Source organism: Pseudonaja textilis, chromosome 1, assembly GCF_049901715.1.
Source record: "Pseudonaja textilis isolate UNSWEBS1 chromosome 1, rPseTex1.2, whole genome shotgun sequence".
Taxonomy (NCBI): domain Eukaryota; kingdom Metazoa; phylum Chordata; class Lepidosauria; order Squamata; family Elapidae; genus Pseudonaja; species Pseudonaja textilis.
Window position 1 is genome coordinate 59,980,564 of NC_141990.1, and position 23,915 is coordinate 60,004,478.

General features: G+C 38.3%; 2 protein-coding genes across 3 annotated transcripts in view; one reads left to right on the forward strand and one right to left on the reverse strand.

Annotated features, from left to right (window-relative positions):
• The window catches only part of AARS2 (alanyl-tRNA synthetase 2, mitochondrial), a 33,060-nt gene extending 29,164 nt beyond the window's left edge, over positions 1 to 3,896 (forward strand). Inside the window, exons 22-23 of one of the 2 annotated variants that reach the window (XR_015743939.1) lie at positions 300 to 708; positions 3,758 to 3,896. Coding sequence is in view for 1 of the 2 variants with exons in the window: in XM_087935292.1 (XP_087791418.1) it covers positions 300 to 464 (165 nt within the window). In the remaining variant the exon portion in view is untranslated. Of the gene's footprint in view, positions 1 to 299; positions 797 to 3,757 lie in introns of those variants that run through there. The other variant, XM_087935292.1, reaches the window with a different exon arrangement.
• LOC113433065 (uncharacterized) overlaps positions 1 to 23,915 on the reverse strand; it is a 37,298-nt gene that overhangs the window by 5,441 nt on the left and 7,942 nt on the right. The window contains exons 3-19 of the mRNA XM_087935277.1: positions 22,484 to 22,668; positions 21,652 to 21,878; positions 19,290 to 19,442; positions 18,266 to 18,362; positions 16,659 to 16,812; positions 15,964 to 16,124; positions 12,929 to 12,974; positions 12,150 to 12,289; positions 11,739 to 11,882; positions 10,082 to 10,222; positions 9,720 to 9,877; positions 8,882 to 9,050; positions 6,941 to 7,021; positions 5,164 to 6,118; positions 3,782 to 3,971; positions 2,859 to 3,022; positions 2,200 to 2,316 (exon numbers count right to left, since the gene is read on the reverse strand). Coding sequence (XP_087791403.1) covers positions 2,218 to 2,316; positions 2,859 to 3,022; positions 3,782 to 3,971; positions 5,164 to 6,118; positions 6,941 to 7,021; positions 8,882 to 9,050; positions 9,720 to 9,877; positions 10,082 to 10,222; positions 11,739 to 11,882; positions 12,150 to 12,289; positions 12,929 to 12,974; positions 15,964 to 16,124; positions 16,659 to 16,812; positions 18,266 to 18,362; positions 19,290 to 19,442; positions 21,652 to 21,878; positions 22,484 to 22,668 — 3,264 coding nt within the window. The 3' untranslated portion in view covers positions 2,200 to 2,217. The remainder of the gene's footprint in view (positions 1 to 2,199; positions 2,317 to 2,858; positions 3,023 to 3,781; positions 3,972 to 5,163; positions 6,119 to 6,940; positions 7,022 to 8,881; positions 9,051 to 9,719; positions 9,878 to 10,081; positions 10,223 to 11,738; positions 11,883 to 12,149; positions 12,290 to 12,928; positions 12,975 to 15,963; positions 16,125 to 16,658; positions 16,813 to 18,265; positions 18,363 to 19,289; positions 19,443 to 21,651; positions 21,879 to 22,483; positions 22,669 to 23,915) is intronic.

A 23,915-nucleotide genomic window follows, 5' to 3' on the forward strand; every position in this document is an offset into this window, starting at 1 on the left:
GCTTAATATATCTATATCCTGCCTAAGGCTGAGAGAGAGTAACTGGCCCAAATATTCAGATTTCCAGTCACACATCTACTTCCTCTACTGCCTAATATATCTATATCCTGCCTAAGGCTGAGAGAGAGTAACTGGCCCAAATATTCAGATTTCCAGTCACACATCTACTTCCTCTACTTTTTTTTACCATGTAGATATAATTTGCAATTATTCACTCCATTTTTCCATATTTCTGACTAAAACTCCGGTCTTCATTCTTGGCAGTTCATCTGTGTTCTGTTAATTGTTCCCCTTCTCAGAGTTCATTATCAAAGGCTTCTGCAGCTGACTGGGCTCTTGCTGCCTGTACTCAAATGGGAGGCAAAGCAGAAGGTTCTGGAGTTGTAGCGAAAGGCATGGTGAAGACTGATGATGTAAAGATGGTACTGGCGGCAGCACAGGAATATGCAAAGAATGTATTTTGATGCTTGGTTGTAAGGAATATCTGGATGTTCACTTGAATGACCGAATCCTAACGAGCTCAGTACATTATGGTGCTGCAACCCTTTGGATTCTTCTGGATTGTTGGACTGGTAGAATGTGCTGCTTTGGCTAGCCAATGTATATAAATAACTTCTTCCATGAAATACAATTTGCACATGATGTTAAGAAAGAACAGAGATCATCCTTTGACCAGTCACATAAGGACAAGGCAACTCAACCATACAGGTAAATATAGTCAGCCTTTCAGAATAGCCTCAAAGAAAGAAATAACTATATTTCTTTGACAATAAAAGATATAAGTTTGTTGGCTGCAGGATCATGTTTTTTATTCAGTGGAACAAAAAGTATGCTGTCTCATTAGAACCATTTTTTTCTGCAATGGAACAAATTATTTCCAGGAAAGTATGCTATCTAGTCTTTCTCTGGCTGGTTGTATAAATTTTGCAGATTAGTATTACTTGAAGGGAGCTTTTGCTTTTGACAGTGCTTCACACAAACAACGATTCTGGTGCAAACCACTCTCCAGGGTTTGCTAATCATGGATTAATTTTAAATGGGTCGCATTTACCATTTTTTTCAACTCAATTTTTTTATCCTATCCTTATCCTTTTTATATTGCTCCAAAATCATGATTTGCTAACCTTACAATAACTTTTTGAGGAGCAGAGGATGGAGAACTTGTGGTTTTCAGAAAAACACTTGTAGCAGATCAATTGATGAACAAAAATAGCAAATTTGAGCTCCCGCTTCATGAAGTCTCATAGCATGAGACCAGGGGTGAAATTCTACCAGTTCGCACCTATTTGCTAGAACTAGTTAACATTCTAAGCAGTTCGGAGAACCGGTTGTTAGAAGAAATTACTGGCCTAATCCTGTAAGGAAGGCAGCAAGGAAACATTCTGGTGTTGCTTACAGAAACTGCTTCTCCATTAACCCTTATTACATTATTGGCAGGACGAGACTTCCTGTCTCAGGAACGCCTCTTGAGTTTTTTTCCCCTTCCTTTGCTGGTACTTTGCTTGTGTGGAGTGACCATTCCAAGATACAATGGCACTGAAAAAAAGTGACTTATGACCATTTTTCACACTTATGACTATTGCAGCATCCCCAGTCATGAGAGGCCAGGTGAGGATATGCATGCCTTGATGTGAGTGATATGGAGTTGGCCACACCCAGCCAATAACATGACCACTAACCCATGTCTACTCAGTCACATGACCACCAAGCCACGCCCACACCTAAGACAAGCCCGCAGAACCAGTTGTTAAAAAATTTGAATCCCACCCCTGCATGAGACCCTTTTAAGCCTTAATTGCAGGACTACTCTTTTGCCATTTGATGGAAAATATCGGCTGAAACTTTCCCATAAACTCAGGGTCTAGCCATGAAATGTTTTTTTTTTTGTAAGAAAAGACTATTGCTGGAAATTCATAATAGGAATTAATGAATCTTTCCTGGAAAAAGCACAGCCTCTTATTTTCAGATTCCAATCTTCCTAAAAATGTTCCAGATGATATTTTGGCAATCAAGAGGATTTTGAGTGTTCTTAACTAAATGGTATATTCCTGTTAAATACACCACTATCAACAACAGAGAACAAAAATACATTTGTGTGTGTGTGTTCTTAATTACAATCAAGCACTGTCCCAATACATGGTTAACTAGCAAACATACAGAATGTTTTACAATGTAGAGTCTTGGGAACTCTGAAAGCACCTTTCTTCCTTGCTTTAATCAGCACTGGTACATTGGAAGTGAAGGAAACTCAAACCCATTAGTTTTGCTCATGCTTCTGAAAACAGCAGAGCTAATGTTCACTTCTTTGTTCGGATTCTGAGAAGAAAAAGAAAATAGTGTAATCTTCCACATCAGTGTCATCAATATGATACTACTAAAAAAAACAATTTTCATATAAAAGCTGTATCTGTCATGTCTACCGTATTATATCCTTATATATTGAATTTATTTGCTGCCCATCCTGTAATTAAATGGCTCATGTGCACCACTTTAGATGCACATTTATAAGCCAAAATGCTAGCTTAATCACATTCGCTATTTATGTTCCAGCTAAACAGCATGTCAGTGTTTTGCTGATTTCTCAGTTAAATCATGACCCAGAATTTCAAGAAATTACTATTAGTATTAGAAATCCTTTACATCATTTTTTAAAGTATATTATTTCACACTTTTTAAAGACTTTTATGAAATCTAATAATAACAACATTCCATAACCTAATGTCAGCCAGAAATTTATATAAGATGGGCAGCTATATAAATATTTTAAATACATAAACAAATCTGTTTTAAAGCTCCACCACCGATTCTAAATTATTTAATTCCACGTAGGAGCAAAGCGTACAATGCCACATACACACCTGTACTACAAGTCCTTCACTGACGGAGAAAGAGTATATAAAACCATCCTGCAACTTGCTTCCATTGCCGTCTTTGGGCTGCTGGAGTGGTGGCAGCCGAAGAGAGCAGGGCGATTCATTGAGCCTGGCCTGTCTCTTCTGCAGCAGCAGCTGATTTCTCAGCACTAGAGATAATAAAAATATCGGTTACAAAGATGTGGGTTTTTTTTAAACCTACGTGGAAAGCATTGTACCCATGTTGCACCAAGATTCATGGAAGGGACCTGAAATATACCATCAGAATGGAAATGGATGATGGAAATGCTAAAAGGAAGTGATCACGGATAAAAGTTGGAAAGTGCAATATAGCTTTATCCCATACAAGGGATGTGGAAACTAGATTTTTGCTCTTTGGCAGGTTATTGAGAAATGTAAATATAAGCAAATTAATGGGTATTTCTTGATTTAAAGAAAGTATGAGGAAAATTGAATTGGCCTGAATTATGCAATACTTTGCATGTTTATGTAGCTGGGTGCTACAACAGGACAGAGCAGCTTATGAAGGAAATAAAGCGTATGTGAGAATAAATGCCACTCCTAATGAATTGTTCAGCATTGCCTCCTTCATTGTTCAGTATATTTATGAATATGTAAGGAATACTTGTGGCGAAGATAGATATGTTGGTTGGGGATGTAAATATATGTGTATATGTGTTTACTTGCAGGTAAAGTTAAGTATCACACTGATTTGCAGTGAATGTTAGCTTCTACAATTCAAGAAGGACAATGGTTTTTAAAGTTAATGTGATACTCTAGTTGTGGAAGGAAAATGGAGAGACAAATACTAAATTAAACATACTGTAGTATGGTTTATTCAGAAAGGGGACAGCACAATCCTATGTGTTTATGTTTTTTCTTAGATTTCCACATGACAACAGACCTACCTGGAACTCTTTGTGCACTGGCCACAGATCTCTTGAGCCAGTGTTTTTGAAAGGCAGCCCAATATGGCATTAGCATGCTGGAGACTGAATCCTTCAGGCTGTCAAATAAACTTGGAGGTGGAATCTCCTTCTGGAGGGCGTGCTCAGCTGCCCGGATAGCTCTGCCCAGCCTCTTATTATCCACAGCCACCTGCAGGGCAAGCCACAGACATTTAGCATTCTTCATGACAAGATTATTCCTGGAACTACAGCTCCTTTCCCTTTCCAGTCGCACAGTAAGACACAGACACAATTATTTGGAGGTCAACTGTATGGTCTATTATTTTCCTGCAATTTTGCCCTCTGTTGGGATGGAATCTGGTTTCACTGCTAGAATTACAAAAGCAGCAGTAAATGATCAGCCAGGACATTCTCTAAATAAAAGAAGCTGAATTAAATTTAGCTGATGGGAGGTAGATGGTGGCATTTCTGGAATTGCTTCTTTGGTAATTCCAGGAATACTGATTGTAAGATTGTTAGGCTTCTCCGTGCACCTTGGTATATTTTCTCTGAAATTTTTGGTGCTATTGTTTTGACTCCTTGTCCCTTTTGGCTTTGTACAGACTCCTGGGCAATATCGGTGATACTAATTTCTTTCACAGATACTTATGTGATTATCAGTTCTTTGTAAAAAGTATATTACCTCCATTCCTTTAACTGCTCAGAGCAGCCTGCAAGCCAACAGTTAAATATAACATATCAAACATTAACAGGTCTAGTAAATACATCTGTTTTAAGGCCAACCCTAAATTCTAGGATAGCTTCCCCTGTTTCAATTAAATACCAAGGAAGATATGATAAAATCTGTTTTCCAATGAAGTATTTTCTATATCGGCGTACAATATTCTCTGCTCTTAAGAAATTGTTGGGAGAACTTTATTTTCTTTTGGAACCCTTTGAAGAAAATATTCTCTGCCAACAAACTTGGTGGAATGTTTTAAAGATCATAATGTTCATCCACGGTTATTTCTCTTTAACACTGACAGTGTAGCGATCAAGACAATTTGTCCTTTACCATAGATCAGGGGTGTCAAACTGGCGGCCAGTGGACTAAACTGGCCCTTCCCAGCTCTGCAAATGGGGAAAACATCACTAAACATCATGTGATCGCAACGCGACGCCATGAGTTTGACACCCGTACCATAGATAGTATGAACACTTTTACATGGAAGTGAGATAATTATATACATATATCAGGTTGGTGATAAGAAATGATTAGCAAAAATACAAAAAAACTATTTTAAATTTATTTCCCTGTATTTTTACTAATCAATTCTGACCAACTAACCCGTTAAATAGACCACCTGGGGAATAAAAATACCACTGATGTTGTGAGCTCTTACCTGTAGCCGAGGCTCAACCTGAGAAGCAAGGAAACAGTCACGTATGACAAGAACCTTTTTCTTCAGAAGAGTCATGTCAGGCCAGTGGTGATGAGCATTTTTAAATTTCTGCACTTCCAGTAGAAAATGCAAACCACTCTCCAGCACAGGTGTGCCATATACCTGGAGGTGTTTAATGAAATGGAGCATCTCCACAGTGGGCCAGCCTTCTGCAGCCTCTTCTAGAGACTGCCAAAAAGAGTCTTTGTCTTCCCTTGTAGGTTTTGCTGTGGCTGCTGATGCATCTTGTGCTTCCCTGTTCCTCATATGTCTAAGAGCTACTTTTCCAGCTATCACATTTAGGAATGGTTCTAGCTTGCACCAGCGTTCTTCTGGAATCTGAGAAGGCACCAGTCCATATTTCTTCAACCCTTCACTCATCTCATCCCAAAACTGCTCAAAAGTAGGAACAACCAGGGAACGTAATAAGATCTGGATTTCATTCCAGGTGACGTCAGTAATTTCTCCCTGGGCCACTTCTTCCTTTATTTTTTTCTTCAGTTCTTTGGGGAAGGGGATACTGGATCTCAAAACCCCCAGCTTGTTCCACATATCTAGAAATTTGACTGCACAATTCAGGTGTTTTTCATGTTCTGGGACTTCCCAGCAGGCCTCCGCTTCCTGTAGCAGTCCTAAAACCATCTGAAGCTCTATATTCTGCATTTTACAAGCTGCCTTTTTGTACACATTTAAGATAACTGGGTTGCTAAGAAAATCTGGCACATTATGAGGGGTGGGTGAGTCCTGAAGAACTAGTGATTTTTCTCCACTTCCCTGGTCTGTACTGCTTATGCTGGGAGATTTGGAAATCACCCCTGTCGGAGATTTGGAAACCACCTTCTTTTTACCCCTTTTCCTGTGTAACCCTCTTTCTTTTGAGCCATGAACATAGGTGTTTGGTTTCTGCTTCTTTATCCTGCAGGCAGAATGGCATATAAAGGCAGGCTAGTACACCACTTCTCACAGAATTTCCTCTTACAGAAAGATACAAATATTCAATTAAAATATTGCCACTGAATGAAATAATATTATTGATGTACAAAGAAAACATTCATGTTTAAGAATAAATAATACAAATGCCCTAAATGCAATGACTTAATCTGCAAAATGAATTCTGGCTTCAAAACTTTTAAATGTCACTTATTATTTGGCAAAGGGTAAAACAGCAGCAGAAGGCAAAGGACGAAAAAGAACATGGCTGAGAAACCAGTCTGGGCAGAGAGGCAGAAGCTGGGGTGTATGTAAGCCCTATTCTTTCAACTCCGGAAGTCAAGGTCAAAACCAATTTCATTAGCAGATTCCTTTCCTCCACAACCATGAGCGTTAGAAATTAAAACTCATATGTCAAAACTGGATTAAATTAAATTCTGGATTATGATAATAGTTTCTTGTACTTTAGTTTCTACTTTCTAGGTAGTAATAATTGAGTTATTGCAAAGAACAAACCCCTGAACTTCCAAAACTTGGATCTAATTGCTGACTGTCCACTTCCTTCAACATCTTATTCATACTTTAGAAATTAATTCCAGCAACTGATGTACTTTTGAGGTAACAGTACAGTCTTATGGTCATCTCCATAGAAATCCTCCTGAGTTAAATTACATGTTCAAGTAAGTCTATACAATAAACCATAATATATAAAATCTATTTAAAAACTTTGGTATAATTTGAAGATATGCCACCATATGGGCACCCAGCTACCAAAGTAACCTTTCATTTCCACAAAGCTTTTGAATACCTCCCAATTCTTTCCTGATTGCTTCTATGGTCTTTACTTTCAGGATTTTGGACATCCAAATGAGATATTGGTACACAGTATCTGTAAGAAAGAAAAAAATAGCTAAGAATATACACTGCTCAAAAAAATAAAGGGAACACTTAAACAACAAAATGTAACTCCAAGTCAATCACACTTCTGTGAAATCAAACTGTCCACTTAGGTAGCAACACTGATTGACAATCAATTTCACATGCTGTTGTGCAAATGGAATAGACAACAGGTGGAAAGCATAGGCAGTTAGCAAGACATCCCCAATAAAGGAGTGGTTCTGCAGGTGGTGACCACAGACCACTTCTCAGTTCCTATGCTCTCTGGCTGATGGTTTGATCACTTTCGAATGCTGGTGGTGCTTTCACTCTAGTGGTAGCCTGAGACGGAGTCTACAACCCACACAAGTGGCTCAGGTAGTGCAGCTCATCCAGGATGGCACATCAATGTGAGCTGCTGTGTCTGTCAGCATAGTGTCCAGAGCATGGAGGTGCTACGAGACAGGCCAGTACATTAGGAGACATGGAGGAGGCTGTAGGAGGGCAACAACCCAGCATCAGGACCGCTACCTCCGCCTTTGTGCAAGGAGGGACAGGAGGAGCACTGCTAAAGCCCTGCAAAATGACCTCCAGCGGGCCACAAATGTGCATGTGGCTGCTCAAACGGTCAGAAACAGACTCCATGGGGGTGGTATGAGGGCCCGACGTCCACAGGTGGGGGTTGTGCTTACAGCCCGACACCGTGCAGGACATTTGCCATTTGCCAGAGAACACCAAGATTGGCAAATTCGCCACCGGCGCTCTGTGCTCTTCACAGATGAAAGCAGGTTCACACTGAGCACATGTGACAGACCTGACAGGGTCTGGAGACGCCGTGGAGAATGTTCTGCAGCCTGCAACATCCTCCAGCATGACTAATTTGGCAGTGGGTCAGTAATGGTGTGGGGTGGCATTACTTTAGGAGGCCGCACAGCACTCCATGTGCTTGACAGATGTACTAGCCTGACTGCCATTAGGTACCAAGATGAGATCCTCAGACCCCTTGTGAGACCCTATGCTGGTGCGGTTGGCCCTGGGTTCCTCCTAATGCAAGACTATGCTAGACCTCATGTGGCTGGAGTGTATCAGCAGTTCCTGCAAGATGAAGGCATTGATGCTATGGACTGGCCCGCCTGTTCCCCAGGCCTGAATCCAATTGAGCACATCTGGGACATCATGTCTCGCTCCATCCACCAACGCCACATTGCACCACAGACTGTCCAGGAGTTGGGGGATGCTTTAGTCCAGGTGTGGGAGGAAATCCCTCAGGAGACCACCCGCCACCTCACCAGGAGCATGCCCAGGTGTTGTAGGGAGGTCATACAGGCACGTGGAGGCCACACACACTACTGAGCCTCATTTTGACTTCTTTTAAGGACATTACATCAAAGTTGGATCAGCCTGTAGTGTTTTTTTTTTTTCATTTTAATTTTGAGTGTAACTCCAAATCCAGACCTCCATGGGTTGCTAAATTTGATTTCCATTGATAATTTTTGTGTGATTTTGTTGTCAGCACATTCAACTATGTAATGAACAAAGTATTTAATAAGAATATTTCATTCATTCAGATCTAGGATGTCTTATTTTTGTGTTCCCTTTATTTTTTAAGCAGTGTATTTAAGTTATTATTGGAGTGTCCACAAATTATTTGTAATGAGTTTTCTTTACATGTCTCATGTAATTTGTTCGATTAAAGAACTCTTAAAATCTCCATTAACATAGCAAAAACAACATTTGGACTTGGCCATTGTCTACACAATGTTACATAAAGACTCAATTTATAATGTTGCAGGTGCATAATCTTTGAAATTTCTACCATCAGAAAATACATACAATTTTCAGAAAATTCAGAATAGGACATCTTGGCACTCACTCAAGGAAAGTTGTGACTTCATGGCGAACGTAATGGAGCCATGCCTCACCCAGAATAGGCAGCACATATTGAATCATGGGTTGAAAAGCAGAAAATGTCAAGTCTCCACTGCCAGTGGAAAGTATTCTCTCAAGATGCTGGGTGTAGTCTAGCATACTAGAACTAAGCTCTGTAGAGAAAGGAGAATCAGAGCACAGGATGATTCCACCTTCAAAAGGATTTGTTCATAGGCCAAATGCCCACAAATATTTAGTAAATGAATAAATCTGATTAAAGGCTGAAAATAAAAAAGGGAGCAAAATGTTTGTTATTAAATAGGACACCAATGTCTATAGTATGGTTCACACTATAGCAGTTTACCCAGTAGGCTTTAATGCTGTTTCCAAACACTAAACAATCTATTTAATCAGTGGGACAGAATTAAGGTTACCAAGAATAACAGTCGATTACCGTAGAACTAATATCAGTCCCTACTGCCAAGATATCCTGTAACTAACCCTACAGAAAAATCCTTCCAACAATGGATTATATCTCTTACTTTCTCCAATCATAAAACACACACTATCACTGAAACTTTTTTTATTCTAATCTACTGTAGGAACCACATGTTTAAGTCAACGTTGCCTATCTATCTGTTTCTCTTTCTGTCTCAACTTCAAAAATACTAGATGACATGGCATTAAGAACACAGATTTCACATTCTAAAGACATCTGCCCCCATATTCAAGCAGCTACATTCTGGGTTGTGATTCTTTCCAGGTTGGTTGGCTTTTTTGCAATGAGGGGCTGATTTGATTAAATCAGATTCTTTCATACTTGCACTTTAAACATAGCTCACCTGAATTGCATTCCGTATAAGTGGCGAGAAACATATGAAAAATCTGCCAGGCTATATTTTGTACTTCAGATGGGCTTGCTTGGTTCTCCTGGGCATTTTCATAACATTTTAGCTTCTTCCACAGCCACAAATGATTAATCTTTTGTGGATCTTCAAACCTGGGTAGGTAACATAAAATATATCTACTTCAGCATAAGGTGAACTGTAGGACTTCTGCCTAAACAAAAAAGGTGTGTAAAAGCCAGCTGATCAGCATAAGCATCATGCTTTCCTCAGAGGATTTTCCCAATAAAATATCCACCTCTGGGTTGTAAATAAAGCATAATGAAATATGGGACACTGAAAGCAGCTGGGAAACTCACCGAGTCAAGTAGTGAAGGAAACCATCCCCATCTCCCAGATCGCACATCAATGCCTCAAGAAACTGGATGGTTGTCAGGGTTTCAAAGGAGTCATTAAGGGACCTCAACGTTCGGTTTGACCCAGTTCCTTTTCTGCTTTTCCTAAATGATGAAACCAGAACTGAATTTTCAGGAAGTTTCTGGTACAGAGGACACAAGATCAGAACTGCATCCAGAGTTTCCTAAACTATTCTAAAACCTGTTTTTTTAAAGAGTAAAGCAGAATTACCAGTCTGGTTCGTCAAAACCAAAAAGTTTGCTGTCATTCCTCAATAGAAGCAACCTTGATCCTCTAGCGCAGGGCTGTCAAACTTGTGGCCCACGGGCCCGTATCACACACCATCTATGCCCACCCCTAGTTTAGCAAAGGGAGGGGGAAGTCATGATGTGTCACGTGACAGCACCATGACAACGCGAATTTGACACTCTTGCTTGAGCAGGTGTGTCCAATCTTGACAACTTTAAAGATTTGTGGACTTCAACTCCCAGAACTCCCCAGCCAGCACAGGACTTGAATTCTGCAAGAATTAAAGTTGCCAAGGATAGATACCCCTGCTCTAGAGTCTTTCTTTCTTGGTTTATTTCTACACTCTTTCCTCCGGGAGAAATGGTTGACAAGAAACAGCTACAAGTGAAACTATCATGCCACTGTCAAACTTTAGGGAAACATAAATTTTCTTGACAGCTGCCACAGCATTGTAAAATAAATTTAAACAGTGTTTATAAAGCCTCCTCTCTGCATTTCTACTAACAATTGGAGAGGACAGAGCAGGCTCTTCATTTGTCAGTTACCGAATACTGTTAAGTTTTTCTGCCAAGAATTTAGCCATTGTGATATTATTTTCATTTTCACTGAGCATTATTATGTATTCATTAGATTTACATTCCAAATTTGCCCAAAGCAGCATAGATAGCACTTCTCCCTCTGTGTTTTGGGGTTGTTTTTTTGCACAGCATCAGCTTTGTGAGGCAGGCTTCGCTAAGAAATAATAATCAGTGCAAAATTAGCAAGTGAACTTCGTCAGGGAAGGATGCTTAAGGATAAACTGCATCATTTTACAACAAAAGCTTTGTAATGTGCACATCCCCACCGCCAAATCATTTTAATAAACACGCAAATATAGACACTAACTACAGATTCTGAGCAGTTAAGGGCAATTAGTTGATTATTTCTTTTAGCATAGCATTTAGACTTATATACTGCCCCATGGTGCTTTACAGCCTTTTCAGGGCATTTTACAATAGCATTTATATACCACTTCACAGTGCTTTACAGCCCTTTCTAAGTGGTTTACAGAGTCAGCATATTTCCCCCAACAATCTGGGTCCTCATTTTACTAACCTCGGAAGGATGGAAATCTGAGTCAACTTAGAGCTGGTGATAATCGAACTGCCAATCTGCTATTAGCTGGCAGTCAGCAGAAGTAGCCTGCAGTACTGCGTTCTAACCACTGTGCCACCATGGCTCTAATTTAAATTTAATACACAATAATATAATAAATTAATTGATTAAGCTTCAAGAGGAAGAAAGCCATTAGGATGCATGATTACAATAAAATAACTATCAGTATCAAAAATAAAACAAAATAGCAATTCTGCTTTATGGACGGGTGCTCACATCATTTTCCAGTCTTTGTTTCTTTTCATTTGGTTCACCATGTCCTTTTGGTCACCCACAGCAGGAAGCGTCGGCAAAGAAAATGGGAAACCGCCACTCCAGGAAAGCTCCTCTTCAATAGGCACCTCTGAACAGGGTTCAAACCTGTAAAAGTACTAAATTGAACTGACAAGGTATTTCAGATAAAATTGACACTTATAATTTTGGTTGAATGAAGAAAATCAAGTGAGGTGGTGGATCTTTACTAAATTCCACCACAGAGTAAGCAAGAACAAAACACGGGACCAACTGTGTATTATACAGTCAATGATTTAAGGCCATTTTAAAATGTTATACTTAGGACATAACAATATTATTTATCTGTGCCTATCGCCCAACTCCAAAAGCACAGTGATCCCTCCAAGCACAAACCTGAACTGCCTGATTCTCTGATAGTGAATTAGAAATCGGGGAACCCAGTAAGAACGCAATCGTCTTAAGGCATCATATTGTTTCCTGCTCAAGGAAGCAAAAGCTGTCTCCTCTTCCCCTACACTTTCCTCAAGCTGTTCCTGGAGACAAAGAGAAAACATATAGTATGCATACAATAGAATCTAAGTTCCACTTTTTACACACAGACACACATACAGAGTTGTGATTGCTGTCACTTTTGAAATTACTGCAGTAAAACATCCTGCACATACGACTTTGTAAAAAGAAGAATCCAGAACAATCTGGATGGACCCTCACCTATTTAAAAAATAAGCCTAATCTACTATTACAGTACAACATGCGATTAATATTTATCTTCTTAAATATGCCAGATTAAAAAGAAAATGAAAACAGTAGCTACACCTTGTTAACTATCTTCTAAACACTCTATTAAATTGATTCCCACTGTAATCCTTTAATTGTCAGTTTCATAAAGTGAAAAGCAAGTCCTCTGATATCCATATAGCAAAGTACTAGGATGGAAGACGTTCCCAAGAAACTTAGGCAATAGAAGGATTTCATGATTATTCTGATTCATGGAGAAAATCTCCCAGGACGGAACCTACAATTCAATTATGCAAGACATTTCTGCACAGGAAGGCTGCAGAAGGTAAAGAACAAACCCCTGAGCTCTGCTTTCTTAGCTGGCTTAGCTAGATTTCTGATTACCTAAGCTAAAACCTGGACAAAAGGACTTGCATTCCAGCTGTATTACTCACTTGAAAAGCAGGAGGGACGGCCAGCCTATACTTGGCTTGAATATCCCTGCCAAAAGAAGAGGGGCAGTATAAACTCCACTTGCACTGGAATATTCCCCTGCTTGCTACTGTATAAAATATATATATATATATATATATATATATTTAAAGAGGATGGGTACTATTTAATACATGATACTAGCACTGCACATTACATTCTGATATATAGCACAGCCTGTAAGATTATTCCCTCTACTCTTAAAAGAAGGTAAGAATCTGCCACAACCTCACATCCCACAAGTTCTGTAGTTGTCATGAAGTTAGTGCACCTCACCCTCCACCATTTCCTCCAAATTATTTGTTTCTATATTTCAGGCTTCTCAAATATCCCAAGGAATAAAAGAAACAAGCTGTATGTTTTGTATTATATATATAAAGGTGAGCTCCAGATTATGCAGATTGTGGCTATCCTCTTCTTAGAAGCTCAAACCAATAGAACCCGAGATAAGGAATAATATTTCTTCTCTTTGTGCCTTCTCGCTGTCTCACAACAACCAGGAGCTGCAGCAAGGCCAGAATGGAGTAATAGAGTAATGGTCGAGGCATTAATTGATACTCATAGTGCTGGCCTCTGTGTAGAAACTAGAACAAGTGCTTATAAAAACCTATGGTTCTTCTTTTTAGTCAATTAATTAGTTTTATCATGATAAAAGTAATCCCTGAGGAGAACTGAGAAGGATGTCTTAGAGTAGAATAGAGTTGGAAGGGACCTTGGAGGTCTTCTAGTCCAGCCCCCTGTTCAAGCAGGAGAACCTATACTATCTCAGATAAGTGACTGTCTAGTCTCTTCTTAAAAACCTCCAGTGATGGATGGAGCACCCACAAGCTGAAGGCAGGCTGTTCCATTGGTTAATTGTTCTCACTTTTAGGAAGTTTTTCCTTAATTCTAGGTGGCTTCTCTCTTTGATTAATTTCCAGCCATTGTTTCTTGTCCTGCCCGCTGGTACTTTGTAGAATAATTTGACTCCTTTTTCTTTGTGGCAGCCCCTCAAATACTGGAATACTGTTATCACGTCACCCCTAATGCTTCTTTTCCTTAGACTAGCCAAATCCAGATCCTGCAGCAGTTCTTCGTATTTTGAGTCTCCAGGCCTTTGATCATCTTAGTTGCTCTTCTTTGAACTTTTTCCAAAGTCTCAGCATCTTTTTTGAAGTATGGTGATCAAAATTGGTTGCAAACCAATGTTGGAAACTGAACAGATTGCTTTCAATTAAGTTATTTATTCCATTTCATTATGCTTTAAAATATTACAATTACAATTGACATTTTAAAAAATGCCATTAATATATATTATATGCAAATTACAAGAAATGCATATCTATGTGATTACTATAACTCCACGAGCTTTAATTAGCTCTGCGGAAAAACTACAGGTGTGATCCATGATGCCTTCACTCTCTCGCTCTCCCCAACATTCCATTAGCATCTTTGGAAGTAATTCAAATGAATTAAATACTCCCCTCATTAATCTACTATTTCTGATCAGATAAAACGTGTCTAAAGTTAATGGGGATCTTATTTCACTTTATTTCAAATCAAAAGAGCTATCACATAATACCACCACTCCAAACTAGGAGCCAGTAATAAATCTCAGCCCATTACTTTGCATAGCTTAATTAGGAAGCTAGGCTCAGATTTAGCTAAAGTCTCCCAAGCATGAGAGATACTACAGCTAAATAAGAACCTTTACTGCAGTTAGAATGGAATTGTTCAGCCACAGGTTTCCTTCTGTCAATATAGGGTACAATTCTCTTTTTTATCCATGGCAGTTTAAGGCTATTGCTGCTTTTCATCACCCTTCTCACATTTCAAAGGAATCTTTACTCACATTTCATAGCCTTAAGTGATTTTTTTTCTTTATTTAGTGTGTATATATATTATATATATATATATTCTTAAGCTTTCGCGGGTACTTACATGTATGGCATTCAGCTTTGTTCGGGTATTTTCGCACGTCATTGTAGTTGTGCTTTTAAAGTTGTAGCAACGTTTCGGCAAAATCTCATCTGCCATCATCAGGCTTCTGATTGACGGACACAATCAGAAGCCTGATGATGGCAGATGAGATTCTGTCGAAACGTTGCTACAACTTTAAAAGCACAACTACAGTGACGTGGGAAAATACCCGAACAAAGCTGAATGCCATATATATATATATAATTTTTATTGGTTTTTAAGACAAACCAATAAACATAGACAAACATAGACAAACAAAACATAAAAACATCAAGCCATCTTCCATATATATACATACAGTGTGTTGGTTGATTTACAAATTGTTTTGTGCTTCAATTTCGTAGTCTTCAATTACAATTACATTGTATATATTCTCATATTTTCAATCAAATATTAAATACATTAATATCATTGCTAATCAATCATTTAACTATACTTTTATTCATTCATGTTTTACGAAATAATCCATATTTTACTTAATTTGTTTTATGACAGTTCGTATTATCATCTCAAATCTATCCTAGTCATTTTGTAGATATAATAAAAGAATACCTCTTTATATATTTATTATTTTCTAAGAATCTACATATTTCATTACCATGTTTTATTGTCTAACCATTGATAGAATACATCCCAAATTTTATAAAATTGTTTATCATCTTGTTCTCTGATTTCAAATATCAATCTACTAATTTCAGCACATTCCAATATTTTCTTAATAATTTCCTCCTATAATAGTATTTTCTCATTTTTCCAGTTTTTGGCAAATACAATCCTAGCCGCTGTTAATACATTTACAATCAGGTATTTCAATTCTTTACTATATACTTCAGGTAAAATTCCCAATAAAAATATCTCTGGTTTCAAGTCTATATGCTTTTTTATCATTTTTTCCAACCACGTGTGGATGGCCTTAAGTGACTATTGATTGTTGACATAACTGATATTTTTGCTGCCACTAATAGATCTTTTCTTACATCCATGATTAACATTAGCCATCACTATTAGTTTGAGAAATATACTAGAATGGCATTCTCACCGAAAGGCACTGGAGAAGAACAGCTGTGTTTCCTGTGGTGAAACTGTGGCCTCCAAATGCCTGGTGCAATCCATGATATCTTCACAATCAATCCAGAAGTTTAACAGGTGGCTTCCTAATGTGTTATGGAGGAATTCCATAAAGTCCTCCATGCCAGCTCTCTGCATTGTAAAAAATAGAGGAAGGGAAAAAAAAACCCAATGTGAATGGAAGTACCTGAAGAAAGGAAATCTCAACAACAGCTACAGTACGTAACTGAAGATAGGCAGAATAGCTTAAACATGCTTTTAAAAACCTCTTGTGGTGCTGTTATTTATTTATTTTTATCCTACCTTTTATTAGTTTTTATAAATAACTCAAGGTGGAAAAAATATATAATACTGTTTCCTCCTCCTATTTTCCGCAGAACAACAACTTCATGAGGTGGATTGGACCAAGAATGCTTTAAGGATTGAGTATTAAAGACGTATTCACATGGATACATCAACTTTCAAGGCCTAGGAGGTTGGAGTTAATCCAGAGCAATTGCCTGTTGTTAGGAAAGATGTGTGCCACAATAAAGCATTGTATACAGTTATCTGCTACAAGGTGGTATGTCCACTCCTTGGAAAGTAAAGAACTCTCAAAAGCACAGGAAACATTTAAAGTAAAAGTCTATTCAGTTAAGTGTTTCAGCAGAAAACAATATTACCCACAGTTCCTAGGATGTCTTCTTTAAGTTGCTGCAAAGCAGCACTTCCAGAACCAGAAGGAAAACACCAGTCCTGTTGCTCTTCTTTTGAAATACTTGCTTCTGTCAGGTCAAATTGCAAAACCTGCCGGCGTCCTGAGGGTGGCTTCTCATAATTACTAGAGGAAAATATGAATCAGGAAGGCAAAAATACATAACTGACAGGGATAACCTTTTTTGCAGATTATAATTATGACATATCACCATTTCTATGGACCAGCAGCACGACGTCATGATTCAACTCTGGCACAATGGAGTGGCTAAGGTTCTTTGCCCCCCTCCCCTCCTCAGGACCAAATTATCTTTGGTGGCACTTCCCTGAACAATTTAAGCATGCTCCTGGTTTCATAGCTTCTGCTCTAGGAGCAGGTAACAGCCATAGCTTAGGGGGTCCTTTGCTCAGATTCATCTGGTGCACCAGTTGTACCCTTTGATGGATTGGGAGGCCATGCTCACAGTCACTCAGGCCTTGGTCATCTCCCTTGGATGACTGCAACATGCTCTATCTGGGGCTGCCTTCGAAGACCATCTGGAAATTTCAACGGTTCCAGAATGTGGGAGTGAGTGCACACATAGTAATGGCAACACCTCATGTAACAATGCTGTTGCCGGAGCTGCATGGGTTTCCAGTTAATTTGTGGGTGTAGTCCAAAGTACTGGTCATGATTTTAAAAAGCTCTATATGGCTCAGAGTCAGGCCACTTGTGGGGCAACCTTTCCCTAAGGACATCTACCTGTCCTACCAGGGAAGATAGGATGGGCACACTCCTAGTTCCCTCTTCCAAATATTTTCATCTAATGAGGGCTAGGAAGTGTGCCTTTTCCATGGCAGCCTCTGCCCGATGGAACATCCTTCCCCCTGAAGTTCATCACTCCTCCACTCTTTTATCCTTTGGTAAAGCCTTACGGACTTCCCCCAAGAGTTGGTACATTAGACAATGATACGTTTGCATGGATTGGTGCCAGGTGTTTGTTTTTGTTTTATAATGTTTTATGTTTTCATTGTGTTTTATGGTTTTTAAAATGATTTTATTGGGAGCCATCCAATCTTGTCTCAAAGATGGGTAGCTATGTTTTCCAACATAGGCAATTAATAAATGAGATAGATAGATAGATAGATCAGACAGATAGGCAGGCAGACAGACAGACAGATGATAGATAGGTAGAGATAATTTCCTACAAAACAGAAAATTGATCCTTTTTTTCAGATTGTGTATTTAGTCTGAGAAAATAATATTCTCAACGGAATATTATTCTAGACCCATGATACTGATGCTGAAAAAGGCTGAACATTGTCTCCCATGAAAGTCACCAATTACATCGATGCTGAGAGCATATTAGTAAAATTAGATAAATATAAACCAAATATAAACATAAACCAAAAGGTAGCAGTCTGTTATTTCTAGTTACATAGCAAAATCAATACTTTTAAAATCATTTAACAGTCTTAAAAAAGATGAGTCGTAGAACTATTTATCATGACCACATTCACATTTACTAAATTTTAAGTAGCAATCATGAGATAAGAAAATATAAGTATGTTATCATGGCGTCCTTAGCAATCAGACTCACCAATTGTTTTGAAACTCAATGACCTCTTGATTAGGTTCAGTTTTGCTCAGATGAACTGAAGATATCACTTGTTCACCAGCATTTGTCCAACTACTTCCTACAATACAGACACATATTAAAACCAAGATCAAATATTTGAGCTACAAAAAGGAAAAAGAAACCCCAGTTCTTTACAAAGAGGTAGAAGATCAGCATGAGTTTTATACAATTGAAAATGACTTTGGGAGTTATGATATCAAGCAATACATTGGCCCTCCCACAACGTTATGCTTATGTATTTGGAAGCATATATACATATAATGCCCTTTATGTTCTAAGGATAAGACTGCAATGAACACCACAGCAATAAGAAACAGTAAGACAAACAAATTAAAGGCATGGGATTAAAAAAACAAAACTAAAACTACTTTACTCCAACACAATTCACTAAATCTCTCTCCTTACCTTTCTATACTTCCAGTCCATCCTTTATTCTGTTAAGTCCAAATCATACACTGTCTTTTGTTCTTTAAACTTCTCACCTCTCTGTTTTGGAGGATTTCATCAATAACTCCATCCAGCCATGACTTTCTTTACAGTCATTAACTTCCTTCATGTATTTATTTTGGTATTTGATCCTAATTCATTCTATTTGACCAAACATTCTTAATATATTTCTTTCATAGGAATCACTTACTATTGTACTGTACAATTGTTTGAAAGACTGCTGATACCTCAGTGTCTCTCAGGAAAACACACTGAGGTATCAGCAATACCTCAAAATACAAATCCTATCACGATAACTGCTTTCCTTAGAACATATTATTACTGCATTCTGGGAGCACTCAATTCTGGACCTTAATAAAATGAGAAGAAACTTACTGAATCAGACTTGAGAGTTATCAAGATCTGTATTCTTTTCTCTAAATGGGAAGTCCATAATCTGGCTGTGAACACAATAGCACCTGGCTGCCCATTTTCCATGGCAACATGGTCTCTGTTTTAAGAGCCCCCAATACTTTCAAACTTGCTATAGAATTCTCACCATTTCTCTTTTCTATACCGGTGTCTGGTCTGAGTCTTGAGTGCTGGAATCTGCTTGGATGTTCTTCAAATTGGGATTGGCCAAAGCTCAAAATATCAGAGAGCTCCAAGAAAACATCAAGGGACATTTGGCCAGATGATTTTGTAAAACGGCCTGCAGGAAAGGATAAAGGATCAGAGTCTCCAAATTCTTTTAACAGGATAACTTGTATAAATTAGAAAGGAATGTAATAAATGAATGAGATGGTAGAAAAGTTGAAACTTGCAGCTTTCCATGTTCTCCCAAAATATGTTTTGGAATGTCTTACAATTACTTAAATCATATTTTGCATTCAAAGTAATAGTGAAGAAATCTGCATTCTTCTTGTATTAAGGAAACTTTGCTTACTTAATAGATTCCCATTACATTTTAGCAAAATATCTTGAACTAGCTGAAGTATAACTTTTAGCCTTTAATTAGAATAAGCCATTTCGCAACTCATTGTCCAACTCTTTAACTAGTTATGAACTATCAACAATAAACTAAATAGCCCCCAGCCTCTACTGCATCATTTTCTCCATTTTCCAGTTTCTTCAGGATTTGAGCTAATCTACTACAAACAATAAGGTTGAAAGCACATTATCACCCCATTGGCTTCAGTTAACTTGGTGTTCTGACACATGACATAATCATTCCTACTCCGAAAAAGTGGTATTCATATTAGAATGTTAACATTTATTAATTAACCAGGTATCAGTACAATAAGAACAATATATTTTAATTGGGGGTACAATGACCTAGCAGTTAAGATGCTAGACTTATCAGCCAGAAGGTTGGATGTTCAAGACCTAAGAATCATATGATGGGATGAGCTCCTGTAACTTGCCCCGGCTTCTGCCTACCTGGCAGTTCAAATGCATGCAAATGCAAGTACTGGTAGATAAATAAGTACCACTTCAGTAGGAAAGCAACACCATTCTGTGCGCCTTGGCATTCATGCACGCATGCAAACACACACACACACACACATGTATATTTTTAATTAGTACATAATGCCATAATTGTAACTGTGTCTGTGAATGGACATGTATGAAAGATGGAGTAAAAGAGAGTTGAATTCTCTCAGCTCAGGTCAAAGATGCTTGCTCAGGAAGACTTCTGTGTATGCAGCATGTGGAAAAGTATCACTTTAAAGATTTCAAAGTCAAAGGCTGTAGTTTCCCAAAGAATTGATTTTCCCATATGAAGGGAATGAAGCAATGACACTGAAGTACTAAAAAGTACCAAGGTCTGACCAGCAAAGAAAGGACCAAGGTAGGACCAGTGAAGTTTGGGTATTGGCCATACCTTTTTTGAGAATACAAATGTGGCTAGGAACTGGCCCCCTTCATGTGGAATAAAGCATTCCATGTGGACTTTTCCCCACCTTTCTTTTGGAATTCAAACACAGCATGGCCATCTACACTTTAGTTAGGAAAATATGTATGAATATGTAAGTATGAGAGAAGTGGCTTTTAGAAAGTGAGAAAATAAATAAAAGGTTAAAGTTTGATTTTATATGCCTGAAAGCTTGGACAAAAAAAAAACCCCTAAGTGCTGAATGTTCTTCCCAAGGCTTCCTGAGACAGTAACAATCACACGTTGTTCCCCCAAACCCTTTGTTTTTATTTCAACGGCTATGAATTATATGCATTCACAACCCGTAATGAGTCCCAAACAGTTTATGAATAGTCCAACAGAAATCTGCCACAGTCTTTCAGGATAAGGCTGATAAGCACCCACCTTTATCTCCCTTGAAATGCTGCCAATGACTAAATTGCCAGTTAGCTATACAAGGCCAAACGGAGCACAAAGTCAACACAGAGCTTCAGATTTTAAATTGACCAGAACAAAGTTGCTTCCTGCAAAGGCTCATTTCCCTTTGCTCCTCCTTTATGTCTTATGGGAAGAACCAATCATCTCCAAGCCTTACTCCCGAATCACCCCTTTGGTCTTAACTGTTCTTGCCTTCTAGCAGCTCTGCGCAAATGCGCACTGGGCACAAACTCCCTCTGTTCCTCTGCCTCGCTGATGTCAGATTCTGGTGGCTCCAGAGTCAGCACATAACTCTCTGATGGCCCTGGACCCATCTCTGTGTTGGATATAGATCCCTCATCTGAGCTCTCCCCAGACTCCAGAACTGGCCCATGTTCCTCCCCACTGTCCAACTCTGCTGCCAGCTCCACAAGCCACTGGCGGACTACAACACTGAGTGTGACAATCAGGCTTCTTTAGTCCAAAGCTATCCATAGTGAAATGCATGCAAAGAACCTAGGAAGTAATTTAGATAGGTTTGGCGAGATCCCCTTTAGATGATATAAGGTTAATTTACAGGTTGACTTACCTAGATAGGCTGGGGTGCTACGTGTTTGACTAGGACATCTGAGCAAGTCATCCCTCCGTATACCAGGTGATGCCTGATTTATTGATGGAAAGCTGGGGATGCTGGAAATGGCGGTACTATCAGACTGACGACTGTAACCACGAATGGCATAGCGATTTACTGGGTAGTTCTCATCCAGAGGACATACTAGCAACTTTGCTAGTTTGTATTCCAAATAATAGACAGTCCTAACAAGAAATGGGCAGTGAAGAAAGTTTCAAACAGAGAGCAATTCAAAGCAAAGAGTCTGGGTCCTGAGGCATCCTTCTAAGTCCTCTTTTACAAAATTCAGACTGCATTTTAGGTAGTCCTGAGAATTTCTATCCAAATTCAACTGTGCTCCCTCCCTTTCCATCCCAGATGCTTCAGAGAAAGTTGTGATTAGTCATGTTCAGATAGCATAAATAATTATAACGAAGATTTGAGTTGCAATGTCTTAATACTTTTCTGAAACCAATAATGCTGCCCATTAAGTGAGTGTTCAGTTTCAACACTACAGTCATTTTTATTGTTCAAGCTCTGAATAAGCTATGGCTAAATAAACAGCTGCCATTGTTGTTTTCCTGAGAAGCAACTGATCAGTAAAATAAGTAGATTACCTACCCAATAATATTTAACAATCTCAAGGTTTCTTATTCACTCCATTTTTGTTGTATGCAAAGACTTGTCCTCATACACAAAGGATACTTCAACTAATCCACAAATACTCTGAGACTTAAGAACTCAGTGGAAAGTCAGTAACAGAGACTCTGACCCAGAAGGCTAAGACATGTGTAAAGGTTTAGTACTCAACCTTTGAAACGGGAGAAAGCGCTCCTGAGCTAACCAGCTTAGGGCCCTTTCTCTCTCTGCATCAGTTGCTCCGTAACATGATGAACTTGCTTCATCTGCCAAATGACTGGGAGATTCCAAGAGGAAGCCATCTAGCTCCTGCAGCCTTCCTGTAAGTCGGTCATACTGCAGTCTAAGAGGAAAAGCCTATGTAAAACACAGTTTTAAAAAATTAGTCTGAAAGGCAAATTTCAGATAACAAAGATCGGTAGGGAAAAAGGTATTCTGCTATCTGTTCTAAGACAAGGACAAATGAGAATATAGTCACAGCTGTTTTTAAAGCAATACCATGGGTCATTCAATGGAAGAATAAATCTGGCTTTCACAGGAGTGCTATATTATTTATTTATTTAAAACATTTATATAGCCACCCATCTTATACCGAACTCTGGATAATTCCTAATCAAGAGAACATTAATGATAACATCATTTTTAGTCTAGCCAATATTACTCTCAGAGTCATCTCTGATGGGTGGCAAATTAATAATAAAATGAATGTTTTAAAAATTACATATCTATTCCAACAATTCACAGCATTCAGTGCCCTTATTAAGCCCAATCATTTATCACAAAATGGGTAGAGGAGAAGAGGGCGAGAAAAAAGATGTTGATGTTGCCACGACTGTTCTAACATTGTGCCTACATCATTAAATAAGGTTTTTCCTTGAAAGGTGAACAGGTCTCAAAATGAGTATTATTCCTAGATTAATTTATAGTTTGAGAGGAATTCCAGTTTATATAGCTGGAAAATGTTTTCAGAAAATAATTTCTTTGTTTAGAAAATTTCTGTTCTTTGTTTCCGAGAACGTCTTCACAAATATGCAATTAATAAGGGAGATGAAAAGGATGAATTGTAAACAATGCTCTGTGTTAAAAGATAATATCTTCTATTAGATATAACCTAATGGCAATATTTACAGTCACAAAATTTGTTAACAACTTTGCTTGGACAAACAGCATTTTCAACTTCTGAGACACCTGAGATATTAGAAAAACTTGAAAAATTCTTTAAAACTAAAACAATCTACTATCCATTTTTTAATCAATGTTATCAATAAATCAATTTAATATGCAGATACTAAGAAATACCCTGAGGTAAGATGGACGGCCAATTAATTTTATAAAAAAACAAACAAAATGAGTGGAAGAATTAGAAGTTCCCATAATGCCTAGAGGCAATGGGAAAGTATTCTAACTTCTATGGAAACAATATCAATGGATTTTAAATTATGGCTTATACAACAAAAATATTTATAGTTTATTCAACGCTGTTACACTTGTATAGAAATGGACTGTAAAAAACAGCATTTTGTTAGAGATGTAATGAGGATAACGCTTCCTTTAAACACATTTTTACAATTCTTACACTTACTAGGTTTTGCGACAAAGTGCAA